At 42.8% G+C, this 20,149-nt stretch overlaps 1 protein-coding gene across 3 annotated transcripts in view; it reads left to right on the forward strand.

The window, feature by feature from the left end:
• The window catches only part of SUCO (SUN domain containing ossification factor), a 484,388-nt gene that overhangs the window by 72,077 nt on the left and 392,162 nt on the right, over positions 1-20,149 (forward strand). For all 3 annotated transcript variants that reach the window (XM_053693235.1, XM_053693236.1, XM_053693237.1), the window contains exon 4: positions 11,510-11,655. In XM_053693235.1, the coding sequence (XP_053549210.1) occupies positions 11,510-11,655 (146 nt within the window). The remainder of the gene's footprint in view (positions 1-11,509; positions 11,656-20,149) is intronic.

Raw genomic sequence — 20,149 nt, forward strand, 5'->3', positions numbered from 1 at the left:
CCTTGTTTGTTGTTTATTCAGGTAAAAGGAGAGGTCAAAAAGCAACTTCTACCTCTCTCTCTTTTTGGATTAAAAGCATCATCAGATTGGCTTACGAGACTGCCGGACGGCAGCCTCCCGAAAGAATCACAGCTCATTCCACTAGGGCTGTGGCTTCCACATGGGCCTTCAAGAACGAGGCTTCTGTTGATCAGATATGTAGGGCAGCGACTTGGTCTTCACTGCACACTTTTACCAAATTTTACAAGTTTGATACTTTTGCTTCTTCTGAGGCTATTTTTGGGAGAAAGGTTTTGCAAGCCGTGGTGCCTTCCATTTAGGTGACCTGATTTGCTCCCTCCCTTCATCCGTGTCCTAAAGCTTTGGTATTGGTTCCCACAAGTAAGGATGACGCCGTGGACCGGACACACCTATGTTGGAGAAAACAGAATTTATGTTTACCTGATAAATTTCTTTCTCCAACGGTGTGTCCGGTCCACGGCCCGCCCTGGTTTTTTTAATCAGGTCTGATATTTTATTTTCTTTAACTACAGTCACCACGGTACCATATGGTTTCTCCTATGCAAATATTCCTCCTTAACGTCGGTCGAATGACTGGGGTAGGCGGAGCCTAGGAGGGATCATGTGACCAGCTTTGCTGGGCTCTTTGCCATTTCCTGTTGGGGAAGAGAATATCCCACAAGTAAGGATGACGCCGTGGACCGGACACACCGTTGGAGAAAGAAATTTATCAGGTAAACATAAATTCTGTTTTTGTGCTTTATTGACAAGTTTAAGCCTGTTTAACATGTCTGTGCCTTCAGATAAGCTATGTTCTTTATGTATGAAAGCCAATGTGTCTCCCCCTTCAAAATTGTGTGATAATTGTGCCATAGCGTCCAAACAAAGTAAGGACAGTACTGCCACAGTTAGTAAAGTTGCCCAAGATGATTCATCAGATGAAGGGAGTAGACATAGTTCTACATCATCTCCTTCTGTGTCTACGCCAGTTTTGCCCACGCAGGAGGACCCTAGTACTTCTAGCGCGCCAATGCTTATTACCATGCAACAATTGATGGCTGTAATGGATAACTCCATAGCTAATATTTTATCCAAAATGCCTGCATATCAGAGAAAGCGCGATTGCTCTGTTTTAAACACTGAAGAGCAGGAGGGCGCTGATGATAATGGTTCTGTCATACCCTCACACCAATCTGAAGGGGCCATGAGGGAGGTTTTGTCAGATGGGGAAATTTCAGATTCAGAAAAAAATTCTCAACAGGCTGAACCTGATGTTGTGACATTTAAATTTAAATTAGAACATCTCCGCGCACTGCTTAAGGAGGTGTTATCTACTCTGGATGATTGTGACAACTTGGTCATTCCAGAAAAATTATGCAAGATGGACAAGTTCCTAGAGGTTCCGGTGCACCCCGACGCTTTTCCTATACCCAAGCGGGTGGCGGACATAGTGAATAAGGAGTGGGAGAAGCCCGGCATACCTTTTGTTCCCCCTCCTATATTTAAGAAATTATTTCCTATGGTCGACCCAAGAAAGGACTTATGGCAGACAGTCCCTAAGGTCGAGGGGGCAGTTTCTACTTTAAACAAGCGCACTACTATTCCTATTGAGGATAGTTGTGCTTTCAAAGATCCTATGGATAAAAAATTGGAGGGTTTGCTTAAAAAGATTTTTGTACAGCAAGGTTACCTTCTACAACCCATTTCGTGCATTGTTCCTGTCACTACAGCAGCGTGGTTCTGGTTCGAGGAACTAGAAAAGTCGCTCAGTAGAGAGACTCCGTATGAGGAGGTTATGGACAGAGTTCACGCACTTAAGTTGGCTAACTCTTTTATTTTAGATGCTTTGCAATTAGCTAGATTAGCGGCGAAAAATTCAGGGTTTGCAATTGTGGCGCGCAGAGCGCTTTGGCTAAAGTCTTGGTCAGCGGATGTATCATCCAAGACAAAATTGCTTAACATCCCCTTCAAGGGTAAAACTCTCTCTTTGGACCAGAATTGAAAGAGATTATCTCAGACATCACTGGGGGAAAGGGCCACGCCCTCCCACAAGATAGGCCTTTCAAGGCCAAGAATAAGTCTAATTTTCGTTCCTTTCGTAATTTCAGGAACGGACCGGCCTCTAATTCTGCATCCTCTAAGCAAGAGGGTAATGCCTCACAGTCCAAGCCAGCCTGGAAACCGATGCAAGGCTGGAACAAGGGTAAGCAGACCAAGAAGCCTGCTACCGCTAACAAAACAGCATGAAGGAGTAGCCCCCGATCCGGGACCGGATCTAGTGGGGGGAAGACTCTCTCTCTCTTTGCTCAGGCTTGGGCAAGAGATGTTCAGGATCCCTGGACGCTAGAAATAGTTTCTCAGGGTTATCTTCTGGAATTCAAGGAACTACCCCCAAGGGGAAGGTTCCACATGTCTCACTTATCCTCAAACCAAATAAAGAGACAGGCGTTCTTACATTGTGTAGAAGACCTGTTAAAGATGGGAGTGATACACCCAGTTCCAATGACGGAACAAGGAATGGGATTTTACTCAAATCTGTTCGTAGTTCCCAAAAAAGAGGGAACTTTCAGACCAATTCTGGATTTAAAGATCCTAAACAAATTTCTCAGGGTACCATCGTTCAAAATGGAAACCATTCGAACGATTCTACCCACTATCCAGGAAGGTCAATTTATGACTACCGTGGATCTAAAGGATGCGTATCTACATATCCCTATCCACAAAGAACATCATCAGTTCCTAAGGTTCGCCTTTCTGGACAAACATTACCAGTTTGTGGCCCTCCCATTCGGATTAGCCACTGCTCCAAGGATTTTCACAAAGGTACTCGGGTCCCTTCTAGCGGTCCTAAGACCGAGGGGCATTGCAGTAGTACCATACTTGGACGACATTCTAATACAAGCGTCGTCCCTTTCTAAAGCAAAGGCTCATACAGACATCGTTCTGGCCTTTCTCAGATCTCACGGATGGAAGGTGAACATAGAAAAAAGTTCTCTGTCTCCGTCAACAAGAGTTCCCTTCTTGGGAACAATAATAGATTCCTTAGAAATGAGGATTTTTCTGACAGATGTCAGAAAGTCAAAACTTCTAAGCGCTTGTCAAGTTCTTCATTCTGTTCCACGTCCTTCCATAGCTCAGTGCATGGAAGTAGTAGGGTTGATGGTTGCAGCAATGGACATAGTTCCTTTTGCGCGAATTCATCTAAGACCATTACAACTGTGCATGCTGAAACAGTGGAATGGGGACTATACAGACTTGTCTCCAGTGATTCAAGTAGATCAGAAGACCAGAAATTCACTCCGTTGGTGGCTAACCCTGGACCACCTATCCCAGGGAATGAGCTTCCGCAGACCAGAGTGGGTCATTGTCACGACAGACACCAGTCTAGTGGGCTGGGGCGCGGTCTGGGAATCCCTGAAAGCTCAGGGACTATGGTCTCGGGAAGAGTCTCTTCTCCCGATAAACATTCTGGAACTATGAGCGATATTCAATGCTCTCAGGGCTTGGCCTCAGCTTGCAAAGGCCAGATTCATAAGATTCCAATCAGACAACATGACGACTGTTGCATACATCAATCATCAGGGGGGAACAAGGAGTTCCCTGTCGATGAAAGAAGTGACCAAAATAATACAATGGGCGGAGGATCACTCCTGCCACCTATCTGCGATCCACATCCCAGGTGTGGAAACCTGGGAAGCGGATTACTTGAGGAGTCAGACATTCCATCCGGGGGAGTGGGAACTCCACCCGGAGATCTTTGCCCAGTTGACGCAATTATGGGGCATTCCAGATATGGATCTGATGGCGTCTCGTCAGAACTTCAAGGTTCCTTGCTACGGGTCCAGATCCAGGGATCCCAAGGCGACTCTAGTGGATGCACTAGTAGCACCTTGGACCTTCAACCTAGCTTATGTGTTTCCACCGTTTCCTCTCATTCCCAGGCTGGTAGCCAGGATCAAACAGGAGAGGGCCTCGGTGATCTTGATAGCTCCTGCGTGGCCACGCAGGACTTGGTATGCAGACCTGGTGAATATGTCATCGGTTCCACCATGGAAGCTACCTTTGAGACAGGACCTTCTTGTTCAGGGTCCATTCGAACATCCAAATCTGGTCTCCCTCCAGCTGACGGCTTGGAGATTGAACGCTTGATTCTATCAAAGCGTGGGTTTTCAGATTCTGTGATAGATACTCTGGTTCAGGCCGGAAAACCGGTAACTAGAAAGATTTACCATAAAATATGGAAAAGATATATCTGCTGGTGTGAATCCAAGGGATTCCCATGGAATAAGATAAAAATTCCTAAGATTCTTTCCTTTCTGCAAGAAGGTTTGGATAAAGGATTATCTGCGAGTTCTCTAAAGGGACAGATTTCTGCTTTATCTGTCTTACTACACAAACGACTGGCAGCTGTGCCAGATGTTCAAGCATTTGTTCAGGCTCTGGTTAGGATCAAGCCTGTTTACAGACCTTTGACTCCTCCCTGGAGTTTAAATCTAGTTCTTTCAGTTCTTCAAGGGGTTCCGTTTGAACCTCTACATTCCATAGATATTAAGTTGTTATCTTGGAAAGTTTTGTTTTTGGTTGCTATTTCTTCTGCTAGAAGAGTTTCAGAGTTATCTGCTCTGCAGTGTTCTCCGCCCTATCTGGTGTTCCATGCAGATAAGGTGGTTTTGCGTACTAAGCCTGGTTTTCTTCCAAAGGTTGTTTCTAACAAGAATATTAACCAGGAGATAGTTGTACCTTCTTTGTGTCCGAATCCAGTTTCAAAGGAGGAACGTTTGTTACACAATTTGGACGTAGTCCGTGCTCTAAAATTCTATTTAGAAGCTACTAAAGATTTCAGACAAACATCTTCTCTGTTTGTCGTCTATTCTGGTAAAAGGAGAGGTCAAAAAGCGACTTCTACCTCTTTCCTTTTGGCTTAAAAGCATTATCCGATTGGCTTACGAGACTGCCGGACGGCAGCCTCCTGAAAGAATCACAGCTCACTCCACTAGGGCTGTGGCTTCCACATGGGCCTTCAAGAACGAGGCTTCTGTTGACCAGATATGTAAGGCAGCGACTTGGTCTTCACTGCACACTTTTGCCAAATTTTACAAATTTGATACTTTTGCTTCTTCGGAGGCTATTTTTGGGAGAAAGGTTTTGCAAGCCGTGGTGCCTTCCGTTTAGGTAACCTGATTTGCTCCCTCCCTTCATCCGTGTCCTAAAGCTTTGGTATTGGTTCCCACAAGTAAGGATGACGCCGTGGAGCGGACACACCAATGTTGGAGAAAACAGAATTTATGCTTACCTGATAAATTACTTTCTCCAACGGTGTGTCCGGTCCACGGCCCGCCCTGGTTTTTTAATCAGGTCTGATGAATTATTTTCTCTAACTACAGTCACCACGGTACCATATGGTTTCTCCTATATTTTCCTCCTGTCCGTCGGTCGAATGACTGGGGTGGGCGGAGCCTAGGAGGGACTATATGGCCAGCTTTGCTGGGACTCTTTGCCATTTCCTGTTGGGGAAGAGATATTCCCACAAGTAAGGAGGACGCCGTGGACCGGACACACCGTTGGAGAAAGTAATTTATCAGGTAAGCATAAATTCTGTTTTTTAATTTACCTTTATTATTTTTCTTCGTTCTCCTGGTATCTTTTGTTGAAAAAGCAGGGCTGAATGCTTAGGAGCCGGACTATTTGTGGAGAACTATACGGCAGCAGTTTTGCAAGAATGTTATCCATTTGCTAGAGCACTAGATGGCATCACTTTTCCTGCTATATAATGCTCCAGATGCCTACCTAGGATCTCTTCAACACAGAATATCATAGGAACAAAGTAAATTTGATAATAGAAGTAAATTGGAAACTTTTTTTTTAAAATGGTATGCTCTGTCTGAACCACAAGAGAACATTTTGTGTTTTATATCCCTTTTATGGAACATAAATGCAAAAAGAAAATGCTTTAATAAGATTTACAATTGTAATATTGTGCTGCTGTTTGCCTATAACTACGTGTTTAACTCCTACAAGAGCTTAAACACATAGTCCACCTGCTCAATTATGTTCCACATACCTTGATAAAGTAATTTTATCTAAGAAAGCCAATATGTTTAGTACCACAGAGCCGTCCACCTCTGAGAAGTCTCCGCCCCTTGAGGTGCGTTCCCTGCTGTCATCTCCTATTACACATGCAGCTTCCCATTGCACTGCTAATCCTTCTGGAGGGGCCCTCTTACCGCCGGTCTTTAATGAACAGCTACAAAAGGCAGTGTCTGCGGCCTTCAGTGCTATACCTCGCCCCACTAAGCGCAATCAAAAGGTTAAATATTGCTATCCTTCCCAGGGGTCATCTACTAACTTATTGGATTTATCTGATACAAGATTATCCGCTGATGAAGACGCCTCTGATACTTCAGAGGATGCTCTTTCTGGGCCGGAATCTGCTACCTCTAAGCCTCCAGCTGCGGAGGAACCAGACTTTAGATTTAGGATTGAACACTTACGCTTTCTATTAAAGGAAGTTTTGGCTACTTTAGAGGTTCCAGAACCAAAATGACCTGAGGTATTCCTAAACTAGATAAGGTCTACGAGGACAGGGTTGTACCACACATTTTCCCAGTTCCTGTAAGGATGGCAAATATTATTTAGAATGAATGAGAGAGACTTGGTTCTTCTTTTCCCCATTCTTCCTTTAAAATATTATTCCCGGTTCCGGGCTCTCAATTGGAGTTGTGGGGTTCTGTCCCTAAGGTGGATGGCGCTATCTCCACACTTGCTAAACGTACTACTATCCCACTTGAGGATAGTTCCTCGTTTATAGCCCATGAATAAGAAGCTAGAAACTCTGTTGAGAAAGATGTTTCAGCACACGGGATATTTATTTCAACCGGCAGCGGTGGTTGCTGCGGTGGCTGGAGCTGCCATCTATTGGTGCGACTCTTTATCTGAGTTGATCGAGGTGGAAGGTCCCCTGGACACGATCCAGGAAAGGATAAAGGCCTTGAGGGTGGCTAATTCTTTTATTTGTGATGCAAATATGCAGATTATTTCCCTGAATGCCAAGGCGTCAGGTTTTTCAGTGCTATCACGTAGGGCACTCTTGCTGAAGTCTCGGTCTGTTGACATGACTTCAAAATCTAGACTTCTTTCCCTGCCATTTAAGGGGAAGATTATTTTTTGGTCCAGGCCTGGACTCAATCATATCCACGGTCACTGGAGGCAAGGGCGCCTTTTACCCCATGATAAGAAGAACAAACCTAAGGGACAAGGTCCTAATTTTCATTCCTTTCGTTTGGATAAATCCCAACGCCAGCAGCCCTCTGTGAAGCCTGATCAGCCAAAGGGAACTTGGAAACCGACTCAGTCTTGGAATAAATCCAAGCAGAACAAGAAGCCCGCCGAGGTTGGGATGAAAGGGCGGCCCCCGATCCGTCTCTGGATTGTGTAGGGGGCAGACTATCTCTTTTTTGGAGGCTTGGCTGAGGACGTGCAAGACCCTTGTGTCCTGGAGGTCATCGCTCAGGGGTACAGGATAGGTTTCATATCTCATGCACCCAGAGGCAGATTCCTCTTGTCAAACCTGTCTTCAAGGCCAGAAAAACGAGAGGCCTTTCTAGGGTGCTTGAGGGATCTCTTCTCCCTGGGAGTAATTGTACCAATACCTCTAGCAGAAAGAGGTCTGAGATACTACTCAAACCTTTTTGTGGTCCCAAAGAAGGAGGGAACTTTTCGCCAGATTCTGGACCTAAAGTGCTTAATCAAGTTCCTGTCTGTTCCATCGTTTAAGATGGAGACAATAAGGTCCATTCTGCCCTTAGTTCAGGAGGGACAGTTCATGACTATGATAGACTTGAAGGATGCTTACCTTCACGTTCCAATCCACAATTAACACTTCAAGTTCCTGAGATTCGCGTTCCTGGACCAGCACTTCCAGTTTGTTAAACTTCCATTTGGTCTAGCTACTGCCCCAAGAGTCTTTACAAAGGTTTTGGGGGCTCTGCTCGCAGTGACGAGAACCAGAGGGATAGCAGTAGTGCCATACTTAGACGACATCCTGGTTCAGGCACCATCTTGTCGGCTGGCAGAGGACCATTCAAAAGGTCTTCTATTTCTTCTTCGATCTCATGGATGGCAGATAAACTTTAGAAATGAGTTCTCTTGTTCCCAGAACCAGGGTGGAATTCCTGGGTACGATAATAGACTCTATATCCATGAGGATATTTATTACAGACCAGAGACGTTACAAGCTAACTTCCAATTGTTACAAGCTAACTTCTAATTGTCTTGCCCTACAGACCTCCTTAAGGCCCTCTCTGGCCCGGTGTATGGAGGTAATTTGACTCATGGTGTCCAGCATAGACATCATTCCATTCGCCAGATTCCATCTCAGGCTTCTTCAGCTGTCAGTGGAATGGCGACCACTCGGATCTGTCTCAACAGATTTCTCTGGACAACCGGTCGAGAGAATCGCTCTCTTGGTGGCTCTGTCCAGATCACCTGTCCCAAGGGACATCCTTCTTGAGACCATCCTGGGAGATTGTGACTGCAAATGCAAGTCTATCAGGATGGGGATCTGTTTGGTGTACCAGGAAGGCACAGGGCCTGTGGACTTGAGAGGAATCTCTTCTCCCGATCAACATTTTGGAACTTTGAGCGATCTTCAGTGCTCTAAAGGCTTGGCCTCTTCTGGGTTCGTCCCAGTTTATCAGACAACATAACCTCGGTGGCATACATCAACCCTCATTGCTAGGGAGCTCCTCGTCCCCCCCTGATGGAAGTATCTCAGATTCTGGAATAGGCGGAGGCCCACAACTGCTCGCTGTCAGCGATCCACATTCTGGGTGTGGACAACTGGTAAGTGGATTTCCTCAGCAGACAATCCTTTCATCAGGGGGAATGGTCTTTCCATCCTGAGGTGTTTGCGGATATTAGCAACAGATGGGGGACGGCGGAGATAGATCTCATGGCATCCCGGCTCAATACCAAGCTACCCAGATATGGGTCGCGGTTCAGGGATCCTCAGGCAGAGCTGATAGATGCATTAGCAGTGCTTTGGTGGTTCAATCTAGTTTACATTTTTCCACCGTTACCACTTCTCCCTCGTGTAGTGGCCCGCATCAAGCAGGAGCAAGCTTCACCAATACTAATTGCTCCGTCATGGCCGCGAAGGATGTGGTTCGTGGACCTGGTGGGGATGTCTTCATCTCCTCCATGGAGGTTACCCTGTTGCAGGGATCTGCTGGAACAGGGTCCTTTTAACATAGTTTTTTTTTTTTTCTTATCTACTAAGTTACTAAGTCCATCGACTTAAACCTATACAGATCTAAAATTCTTAGAAAAAGCTCCAGTTAAGCTTAAATAACCCCACTAAAAGGTGATCCATTTAATACTAGCAATCATACCCATGAATTTTGTTTATATACAGAAATGTATCCAGACTATTTTTAAATGTATCTAGGGTATTGGCATTCACTACCTCCTTTGGTAACGAGTTCCACAATTTTATTGCTCTTACAGTGAACAAAACGTTTCCGTTGCAGGAGATTAAATCTCCTTTCCTCCAACCTTAAATTGTGACCTCTTGTCAGAAACAATTTTCATGGAATAAACAGAGCTTCTGCCATCTCTGTATGTGGGCCTTGAATATATTTATATAAAGTAATCATGTCACCTCTCAAGTGCCTTTTTTTTCTCTAAAGAAAACAGACCCTGTTTGGCTAGCCTCTCCTCATAGGTTAAATTCTCCAATCCCCTTATAAGCTTTGTGGCCCTTCTCTGAACTTTTTCTAGTTCTGCAATATCTGTTTTTGCAGTCGGTCACCAAAACTGCACTCCATACTCAAGGTGAGGTCTTACCAGGCTTTATATAGTGACAAAATTATGCTTTCCTCCCTTGAATCAATGCCTCTTTTAATACATGCTAGTATCTTATTTAGTCTTTTTTTTTTTTTTTTGTTCATCAAAATCTAGATTCTCTGAGTCCTAGCCAAGAGAGGTTTTTCTGAGAGACTGATTGATACACTCAAGCTCAAAAGCCGGTCACTCGTCACATCTATCATAAGGTGTGGAGTAGCTACTTATTCTGGTGTGAAGAGCGTGAATTCCCCTGGCATAAGGTCAAGGTTTCCAGTATTCTTTCCTTTCTCCAGGATGGTCTGGAGAAGGGCCTTTCTGCTAGTTCACTAAAGGGACAGATTTCAGCTCTATCTGTTTTATTGCACAAGAGGCTCGCTGAGCTTCCTGATGTTCAGTCTTTTGTTCAGGCTCTGTCTAGAATCAGGCCTGTGTTTTAGACCTACCGCTCCTCTTTGTAGTTTAAGTATAGTTCTTAAAGTTTTGCAGAGGGCTCCGTTTGTGCCTATGCATTCGGTTGACATTAAATTACTGTCTCTGAGATGACGGCCCTGCAATGTGAGCCTCCTTATCTAGTTTTTCATGCTGATAAGGCTGTTCTTCATACTGGGTTAGGTTTTCTTCCTAAGATTGTTTCTGATCGCAACATCAATCAGGAGATTGTGGTTTCTTCCTTGTGTCCTAATCCTCCTTCTTTGGGCTTTGAAATTCTATCTTCAAGCTGCGAAGGATTTTAGAAAGACTGCTTGCTTGGTTTGTGGTCTATTCTGGGAAGCATAGAGGGCAGAAGGCCTCTTCCACTTCCTTATCTTTTTGGTTGAGGAGTATTATTTGCATAGCATATGAGACAGCGGGACATAAGCCTCCTCAGAAGATTATGGTTCATTCAACTAGAGCTGTGGCTTCCTCTTGGGCCTTTAAGAATAAGGCCTCTATGGAGCAGATTTGTAGGGCGGCTACCTGGTCCTCCTTACATACCTTTTCAAAATTTTACAAATTTGACATTTTTGGGAGAAAGGTTTATGCAGGCTGTGGTGCCCTCAGAATAGGGTCTGCCTCTCTTTTTACCCTCCCATTTTCATTCAGTGTCCTCTAGCGCTTGGGTATAGGTTTCCCACAAGTAAGGAATGAAGCAGTGGACTCTCCTCATACAGAAGGAAAGGAAATTATCTGGTAAGCATAATTTTATGTTTTCTTTTATTGAAGTGACATAAGGATAAAAAGCAAAAAGCTAACTGTTTGCTTTTTATTCTTATGCCACTATAAATAAATGAAAACTCTTAACAAAGAAAAGGTGCTGTTGCGATTTGCTTTTTTGGAAAAAAATAAATAAAAAAAATAATATATATATATATATATATATATATATATATATATATATATATATATATATATATATATATATATATATATATATATATATTTGTTTTATTTATTAAATAAGCTAGAGAATTGCTACAAATCTGCATGCTTACACAGAAAGATACATAGGGAAAGCAAGAATAAACCAGATTTAGAAAAGTGTAGAGGCACTTTGTAGCTCCATAGGAGTATCAGGTAACATAATTTGAATATGGAAATTAGTATACACTATGTTTTTTTTTTTAATGTTTTTTTTATGTATTTATAGAGTTGTCCGTTTTGTTTACATGGTTATGATTTTATGCAGGATAAAATATCAGAACAGGTTATACAAGTACCATTGGTTGACAGAAAAGTCAATGACCTGGACAAAGCAGCTTTGAACTTGGAAGCAAGTGTTGAAAACATTTCCAGCTCATCTACCTCAGAGATTTCTTCTGAACCATTGCCAAAGTAAGCCTAGTACCTTTTTACTGCAACTTTACAAATTGTATTTACATGTTACAAATGTTTTTTTAAAAGGTATCAAGACTGTATATGTTGCCACCATATTTGGGTTTAGTTGTAGCATAACCTGTTTTGTAAACCTTTGTTTGGCCCTTCTTTTGTCATAAGAGATCAAGGATATAAAGCCAATCAGAGGCTTTATCTGCTGAGTTATGTAAAGTAGCATTAGCTCACCGTAATGCATCATATATGCTTTTAATATGACATTTTTGGCAGAAACACCTTCCCTTTTTCAGACCAAGGGGCCGATTTAACAAAGTCCGAGCAGTGGATCATGTCCGCCGCACATCGATAAATGCGGACCGTATATGCTTGTGCAATGCGGCCAATCAGCCGCTAGCAGGGGGTCTCAATCAACCCGATCGTATGCGATCGGGCGGATTGATGTCTGCCGCCTCAGAGGAGGCGTACGAGTTAAGGAACAACGGTCTTAAGACCGCTGCTACTTAACTCCTGTTTCCAACAAGCCTGAAGGCTTGCGCAGAAACAGTTACCTTCAGGGCCATTCGGCCCTTCTAAATTGGCCCCCAAGTGCAAAGTGCTCAGTCTTGCAATAAATACTGTTAAGTTTGCACACTCGAACTACCAATCAAAGTGTGTAAATATTTAGCGTCAGAACTCAATCTTACAATGTGTTATAAGTGTATTACTGTTTAGCCCTAAAGTTACATTTGAACGTATACCGTATATCTCTAACATTTGAATGTATCCTTTATCGTTATCTGCTTATCTAAACTAACAAAGCATGGTTGTTTGTAAGTCTACAAATTGGATGTTTGTTCTGTAATTCCTTTTGCAGGTCCTTCATATATAAGGAGGTATTTCCTAATGTATGTACTGCTGTATTTGCCCATGAAGTGAAAAATATATTGTAAAAATAATTGTTAGCATTTATTTGTTGAGTGACAATAGATAACACAGCACAATAGTAAGAATAAACTTTGATAATACTGTACACACTTCTTCAAATATGCGCTTAGTTTCCAGCTCATTTTCTCTCATGCTTGTAGACTTATTCAGCTTTCTATCATATTAGTTACAAAAGTAAACAAGTTATTCATCATCGGTTCATTTGCTTTCTAATTCTAGTTTTGTTTGAAGTTGCATTCCTTGCCCTGCCCTCACCCCAAGGAGTGTGCTACTTCAGAGATGCATCATCTTAGTTTCACTCCAGAATGCAGAGAGCTATTCTGGGAACGAAATTGTTTCAATAAATGTTTCTTGTAGTTTGCCAATTTGCTGTCCGTTTCCTCATCTATAATGAAGAAACAACTAACACTTTGTAAGATGTTATCTAGCTGCTGCACCTGGCAAATGTTGTAATCTTATAAGTACTTAAAGGGACATTCCTGTCAATATGTAAATGCACATAGATGAATTACATCTGTAAATAGAAACATATTTACAATATACATGTATTGGCAAAAAAACTTCTAATAAAAGTTATCACTGTTTTAGTGTTAACATTTTGCTCTGCACGTGCATGTGAAGCATAGCTAGATATTCTCATTGCACCAATATTTAAAATACTGCAGGTGCTCAGAACACCAGTGGGGCTCATGTTGGCAATTAACAAATTAAGTAATTACCAGATGGAACAAGCGCCTTAGGCTCTCTGAGCAAGTGCTGTGTCTAAAATGCTGGTGCACGGCGCATACTTAAATACACTTTGGGAACAGCTATAGCTTTTCTTAGAAGCATTTGTGCTAATACATAGATAATGTTACAAAAATGCTTCTATTCAAAACTGAAATGCATCCATGTGAATTACAATTTTGGCTGGAATGTCCCTGTAATGCTTGAAATGTGATGTCGTTTGATGCAGCAATTTATTTATTGAATAAAATGGGTTGTCTGTGCTAGTAGATCCTTACCGCCTGCTTTTTTTTTTCTAAAATTGGGCAGTAATGAAGGATAAAATGTATTGTCTCCTCCCAGTTATCTATGGCTAGCACAACCTTAGCCTCAACCTTTTAAGGACTGTAATACAACTCTGCTACTGCTCATTTAGTGCATGCACAACTCCTACATTTTATATGTAAATTACAATATATGAATTTGTTTAACATTTATGATCTACACCACACAAAAGGTCAAAGAAGGAAACTCTACTCTTAACATTGTTTGCATCTGTTTCCAATATGATTAGATGTCTTTGGAAATATTCTGACTTTTTTGTAATAACTGTAACATTTAAAATGTGCTTATTTTCATATAAACTCTTGTACTGTAGAGCAGGGCTCGACAAACCCAGGGAGCTTGTAGAGTCTTAAAATTAGGCCCTGGCTCCCATGGGTGTCCCCTACTTCTTTGTGTGTGTATATACATATTAGTCTGTGAATATACTCTATATATTTAGTTCTCCACAGAAAATGTTACCAGCCGGGGGCCTTATGAAGCAGTCCGGTTGTGGCAGTGTAATATTTTCTAATATTATATCATTTTCTGCTACCCAAAGCACACATTAATTACATAATTTATCAGAATTTCTTCTGTTAAGTGTGATCAGTCCACGGGTCATCATTACTTCTGGGATATTAACTGCTCCCCTACAGGAAGTGCAAGAGGATTCACCCAGCAGAGCTGCATATAGCTCCTCCCCTCTACGTCACTCCCAGTCATTCTCTTGCACCCAGCAACTAGATAGGTCGTGTGAGAGGACTATGGTGATTATACTTAGTTTTATATCTTCAATCAAAAGTTTGTTATTTTAAAATAGCACCGGAGTGTGTTATTACCTCTCTGGCAGAGTTTGAGGAAGAATCTACCAGAGTTTTGCTATGATTTTAGCCGGAGTAGTTAAGATCATATTGCTGTTCTCGGCCATCTGAGGAGTGAGGTAAACTTCAGATCAGGGGACAGCGGGCAGATGAATCTGCATAGAGGTATGTAGCAGTTTTTATTTTCTGACAATGGAATTGATGAGAAAATCCTGCCATACCGATATAATGTCATGTATGTATACTTTACACTTCAGTATTCTGGGAGAATGGTACTTCACTAGAATTACACTGTAAGAAAGACATAAAGCTGTTTAATAACTAGAGATTATGTTTAACGTTTTTGCTGGAATGTAAAATCGTTTTCATTTGCTGAGGTACTGAGTGAATAAATGTTTGGGCACCATTTTTCCACTTGGCAGTTGCTTAAATCTGTTTTTTCTGTCAGTTTCTGTTCTCCCTCACTGCTGTGTGTGTGGGGGAGGGGCGCTTTTACTATGCATCAAATATTTCAGTCAGCAACTCATTGTATTCCCTGCATGATCTGGTTCATCTCTACAGAGCTCAGGGGTCTTCAAAACTTATTTTGAGGGAGGTAATTTCTCTCAGCAGAGCTGTGAGAATTATAGTTTGACTGAAATAAAAACTTTCTGTAATTTGTTTCCTGCTTTCAGAAATTGTTATCTTTGCTAATGGGATTAAACCTTTGCTAAAGTTGTGTTGTTTACAAGGATTGAGGCTATAACTGTTTCAATTTATTAATTTTTAACTGTCATAGATCTTCTGTGCTTCTTAAAGGCACAGTACGTTTTAATATTATTCTATTTGAATTGTATTTCCAAGTTGCAAGTTTATTTGCTAGTGTGTTAAACATGTCTGATTCAGAAGATGATACCTGTGTCATTTGTTGCAATGCCAAAGTGGAGCCCAATAGAAATTTATGTACTAACTGTATTGATGCTACTTTAAATAAAAATCAATCTGTACAAATTGAACAAATTTCACCAAACAACGAGGGGAGAGTTATGCCGACTAACTCGCCTCACGTGTCAGTACCTACATCTCCCGCTCAGAGGGAGGTGCGTGATATTGTAGCGCCGAGTACAGCTGGGCGGCCATTACAAATCACATTACAGGATATGGCTACTGTTATGACTGAAGTTTTGGCTAAATTACCAGAACTAAAAGGTAAGCGTGATCACTCTGGGGTGAGAACAGAGTGCGCTGATAATATTAGGGCCATGTCAGACACTGCGTCACAGGTGGCAGAACATGAGGACGGAGAACTTCATTCTGTGGGTGACGGTTCTGATCCAAACAGACTGGATTCAGATATTTCAAATTTTAAATTTAAACTGGAAAACCTCCGTGTATTACTAGGGGAGGTGTTAGCGGCTCTGAATGATTGTAACACAGTTGCAATACCAGAGAAAATGTGTAGGTTGGATAAATATTTTGCGGTACCGACGAGTACTGAGGTTTTTCCTATACCTAAGAGACTTACTGAAATTGTTACTAAGGAGTGGGATAGACCCGGTGTGCCGTTCTCACCCCCTCCGATATTTAGAAAAATGTTTCCAATAGACGCCACCACAAGGGACTTATGGCAAACGGTCCCTAAGGTGGAGGGAGCAGTTTCTACTTTAGCTAAGCGTACCACTATCCCGGTGGAGGATAGCTGTGCTTTTTCAGATCCAATGGATAAAAAGTTAGAGGGTTACCTTAAGAAAATGTTTGTTCAACAAGGTTTTATATTGCAACCCCTTGCATGCATTGCGCCGATCACGGCTGCAGCGGCATTCTGGATTGAGTCTCTGGAAGAGAACATTGGTTCAGCTACTCTGGACGACATTACGGACAGGCTTAGAGTCCTTAAACTAGCTAATTCATTCATTTCGGAGGCCGTAGTACATCTTACTAAACTTACGGCAAAGAATTCAGGATTCGCCATTCAGGCACGCAGGGCGCTGTGGCTAAAATCCTGGTCAGCTGATGTTACTTCTAAGTCTAAATTGCTTAATATACCTTTCAAAGGGCAGACCTTATTCGGGCCCGGGTTGAAAGAGATTATCGCTGACATTACAGGAGGTAAAGGCCATGCCCTGCCTCAGGACAAAGCCAAAGCCAAGACTAGACAGTCTAGTTTTCGTTCCTTTCGTAATTTCAAAGCAGGAGCAGCATCAACTTCCTCTGCACCAAAACAGGAAGGAGCTGTTGCTCGCTACAGACAAGGCTGGAAACCTAACCAGTCCTGGAACAAGGGCAAGCAGACTAGGAAACCTGCTGCTGCCCCCAAAACAGCATGAATTGAGGGCCCCCGATCCGGGATCGGATCTAGTGGGGGGCAGACTTTCTCTCTTCGCCCAGGCTTGGGCAAGAGATGTTCAGGATCCCTGGGCGCTAGAGATAATATCTCAGGGATACCTTCTGGACTTCAAATACTCTCCTCCAAGAGAGAGATTTCATCTGTCAAGATTGTCAACAATCCAGACAAAGAAAGAGGCTTTTCTACGCTGCGTACAAGAGCTCTTGTTAATGGGAGTAATCCATCCAGTTCCACGATCGGAACAGGGACAGGGGTTTTACTCAAATCTGTTTGTGGTTCCCAAAAAAGAGGGAACTTTCAGACCAATCCTGGACTTAAAGATCCTAAACAAATTCCTAAGATTTCCATCGTTCAAGATGGAGACTATTCGGACAATTTTACCTATGATCCAAGAGGGTCAGTACATGACCACTGTAGATTTAAAAGATGCTTACCTGCACATACCGATTCACAAAGATCATTACCGGTACCTAAGGTTTGCCTTCCTAGACAGGCATTACCAGTTTGTGGCTCTTCCATTCGGATTGGCTACAGCGCCAAGAATCTTCACAAAGGTTCTGGGTGCTCTTCTGGCGGTACTAAGACCGCGGGGAATCTCGGTAGCTCCATACCTAGACGACATTCTGATACAAGCTTCAAGCTTTCAAACTGCCAAATCTCATACAGAGTTAGTGCTGGCATTTCTAAGGTCACATGGATGGAAGGTGAACGAAAAGAAAAGTTCACTCGTTCCACTCACAAGAGTTCCCTTCCTGGGGACTCTTATAGATTCTGTAGAAATGAAGATTTACCTGACAGAGGACAGGCTATCAAGACTTCAAAGTGCTTGCCGCACTCTTCATTCCATTCAACACCCGTCAGTGGCTCAATATATGGAGGTAATCGGCTTAATGGTAGCGGCAATGGACATAGTACCCTTTGCACGCTTACACCTCAGACCACTGCAACTGTGCATGCTAGGTCAGTGGAATGGGGATTACTCAGACTTATCCCCTTCTCTGAATCTGGATCAAGAGACCAGAAATTCTCTTCTATGGTGGCTTTCTCGGCCACACCTGTCCAGGGGGATGCCATTCAGCAGACCAGACTGGACAATTGTAACAACAGACGCCAGCCTTCTAGGTTGGGGTGCCGTCTGGAATTCCCTGAAGGCTCAGGGACTATGGAGTCAGGAGGAGAGTCTCCTGCCAATAAACATTCTGGAATTGAGAGCAGTTCTCAATGCCCTCCTGGCTTGGCCCCAGTTGACAACTCGGGGGTTCATCAGGTTTCAGTCGGACAACATCACGACTGTAGCTTACATCAACCATCAGGGAGGGACAAGAAGCTCCCTAGCTATGATGGAAGTATCAAAGATAATTCGCTGGGCAGAGTCTCACTCTTGCCACCTGTCAGCAATCCACATCCCGGGAGTGGAGAACTGGGAGGCGGATTTCTTAAGTCGTCAGACTTTTCATCCGGGGGAGTGGGAACTTCATCCGGAGGTCTTTGCCCAAATACTTCGACGTTGGGGCAAACCAGAGATAGATCTCATGGCGTCTCGTCAGAACGCCAAGCTTCCTCGTTACGGGTCCAGATCCAGGGATCCAGGAGCAGTCCTGATAGATGCTCTGACAGCACCTTGGGACTTCAGGATGGCTTACGTGTTTCCACCCTTCCCGTTGCTTCCTCGATTGATAGCCAGAATCAAACAAGAGAGAGCATCAGTGATTCTAATAGCACCTGCGTGGCCACGCAGGACTTGGTATGCAGACCTGGTGGACATGTCATCCTGTCCGCCTTGGTCTCTACCTCTGAAACAGGACCTTCTGATACAGGGTCCCTTCAAACATCAAAATCTAACTTCTCTGAAGCTGACTGCTTGGAAATTGAACGCTTAATTTTATCAAGACGTGGGTTTTCTGAGTCAGTTATTAGTACCTTAATACAGACTAGGAAACCTGTTACCAGAAAGATTTACCATAAGATATGGCGTAAATACCTACATTGGTGTGAATCCAAAGGTTACTCTTGGAGTAAGGTTAGGATTCCTAGGATATTGTCTTTTCTACAAGAAGGTTTAGAAAAGGGTTTATCTGCTAGTTCATTAAAGGGACAGATCTCAGCTCTGTCCATTCTGTTACACAAACGTCTGTCAGAAGTTCCTGACGTCCAGGCTTTTTGTCAGGCTTTGGCCAGGATTAAGCCTGTGTTTAAAACTGTTGCTCCACCATGGAGTTTAAACCTTGTTCTTAATGTTTTACAGGGCGTTCCGTTTGAACCCCTTCATTCCATTGATATAAAGTTGTTATCTTGGAAAGTTCTATTTTTAATGGCTATTTCCTCGGCTCGAAGAGTCTCTGAATTATCAGCCTTACATTGTGATTCTCCTTATTTGATTTTTCATTCGGATAAGGTAGTCCTGCGTACTAAACCTGGGTTCTTACCTAAGGTAGTTACTAACAGGAATATCAATCAAGAGATTGTTGTTCCTTCTTTATGCCCAAATCCTTCTTCAAAGAAGGAACGTCTACTGCACAACCTGGATGTAGTCCGGGCTCTAAAATTTTACTTGCAGGCAACTAAGGAATTCCGACAAACGTCTTCTCTGTTTGTCATTTACTCTGGGCAGAGGAGAGGTCAAAAAGCTTCCGCTACCTCTCTTTCTTTTTGGCTTCGTAGCATAATTCGTTTAGCTTATGAGACTGCTGGACAGCAGCCCCCTGAAAGAATTACTGCTCATTCTACTAGAGCTGTGGCTTCCACTTGGGCCTTCAAGAATGAGGCCTCTGTTGAACAGATTTGCAAGGCTGCAACTTGGTCTTCGCTTCATACTTTTTCCAAATTTTACAAATTTGACACCTTTGCTTCATCGGAGGCTATTTTTGGGAGAAAGGTTCTTCAGGCAGTGGTTCCTTCTGTATAAAGAGTCTGCCTATCCCTCCCGTCATCCGTGTACTTTTGCTTTGGTATTGGTATCCCAGAAGTAATGATGACCCGTGGACTGATCACACATAACAGAAGAAAACATAATTTATGCTTACCTGATAAATTCCTTTCTTCTGTAGTGTGATCAGTCCACGGCCCGCCCTGTTTTTAAGGCAGGTAAATATTTTTTAATTTATACTCCAGTCACCACTTCACCCTTGGCTTTTCCTTTCTCGTTGGTCCTTGGTCGAATGACTGGGAGTGACGTAGAGGGGAGGAGCTATATGCAGCTCTGCTGGGTGAATCCTCTTGCACTTCCTGTAGGGGAGCAGTTAATATCCCAGAAGTAATGATGACCCGTGGACTGATCACACTACAGAAGAAAGGAATTTATCAGGTAAGCATAAATTATGTTTTATTTAATGATAACTTGTGCAATAAAAATTTAACATTTGTAATATTAGCTAATTTTAGCTTAATATTGACT

Source organism: Bombina bombina, chromosome 10 (genome assembly GCF_027579735.1).
Source record: "Bombina bombina isolate aBomBom1 chromosome 10, aBomBom1.pri, whole genome shotgun sequence".
NCBI classification, from domain to species: domain Eukaryota; kingdom Metazoa; phylum Chordata; class Amphibia; order Anura; family Bombinatoridae; genus Bombina; species Bombina bombina.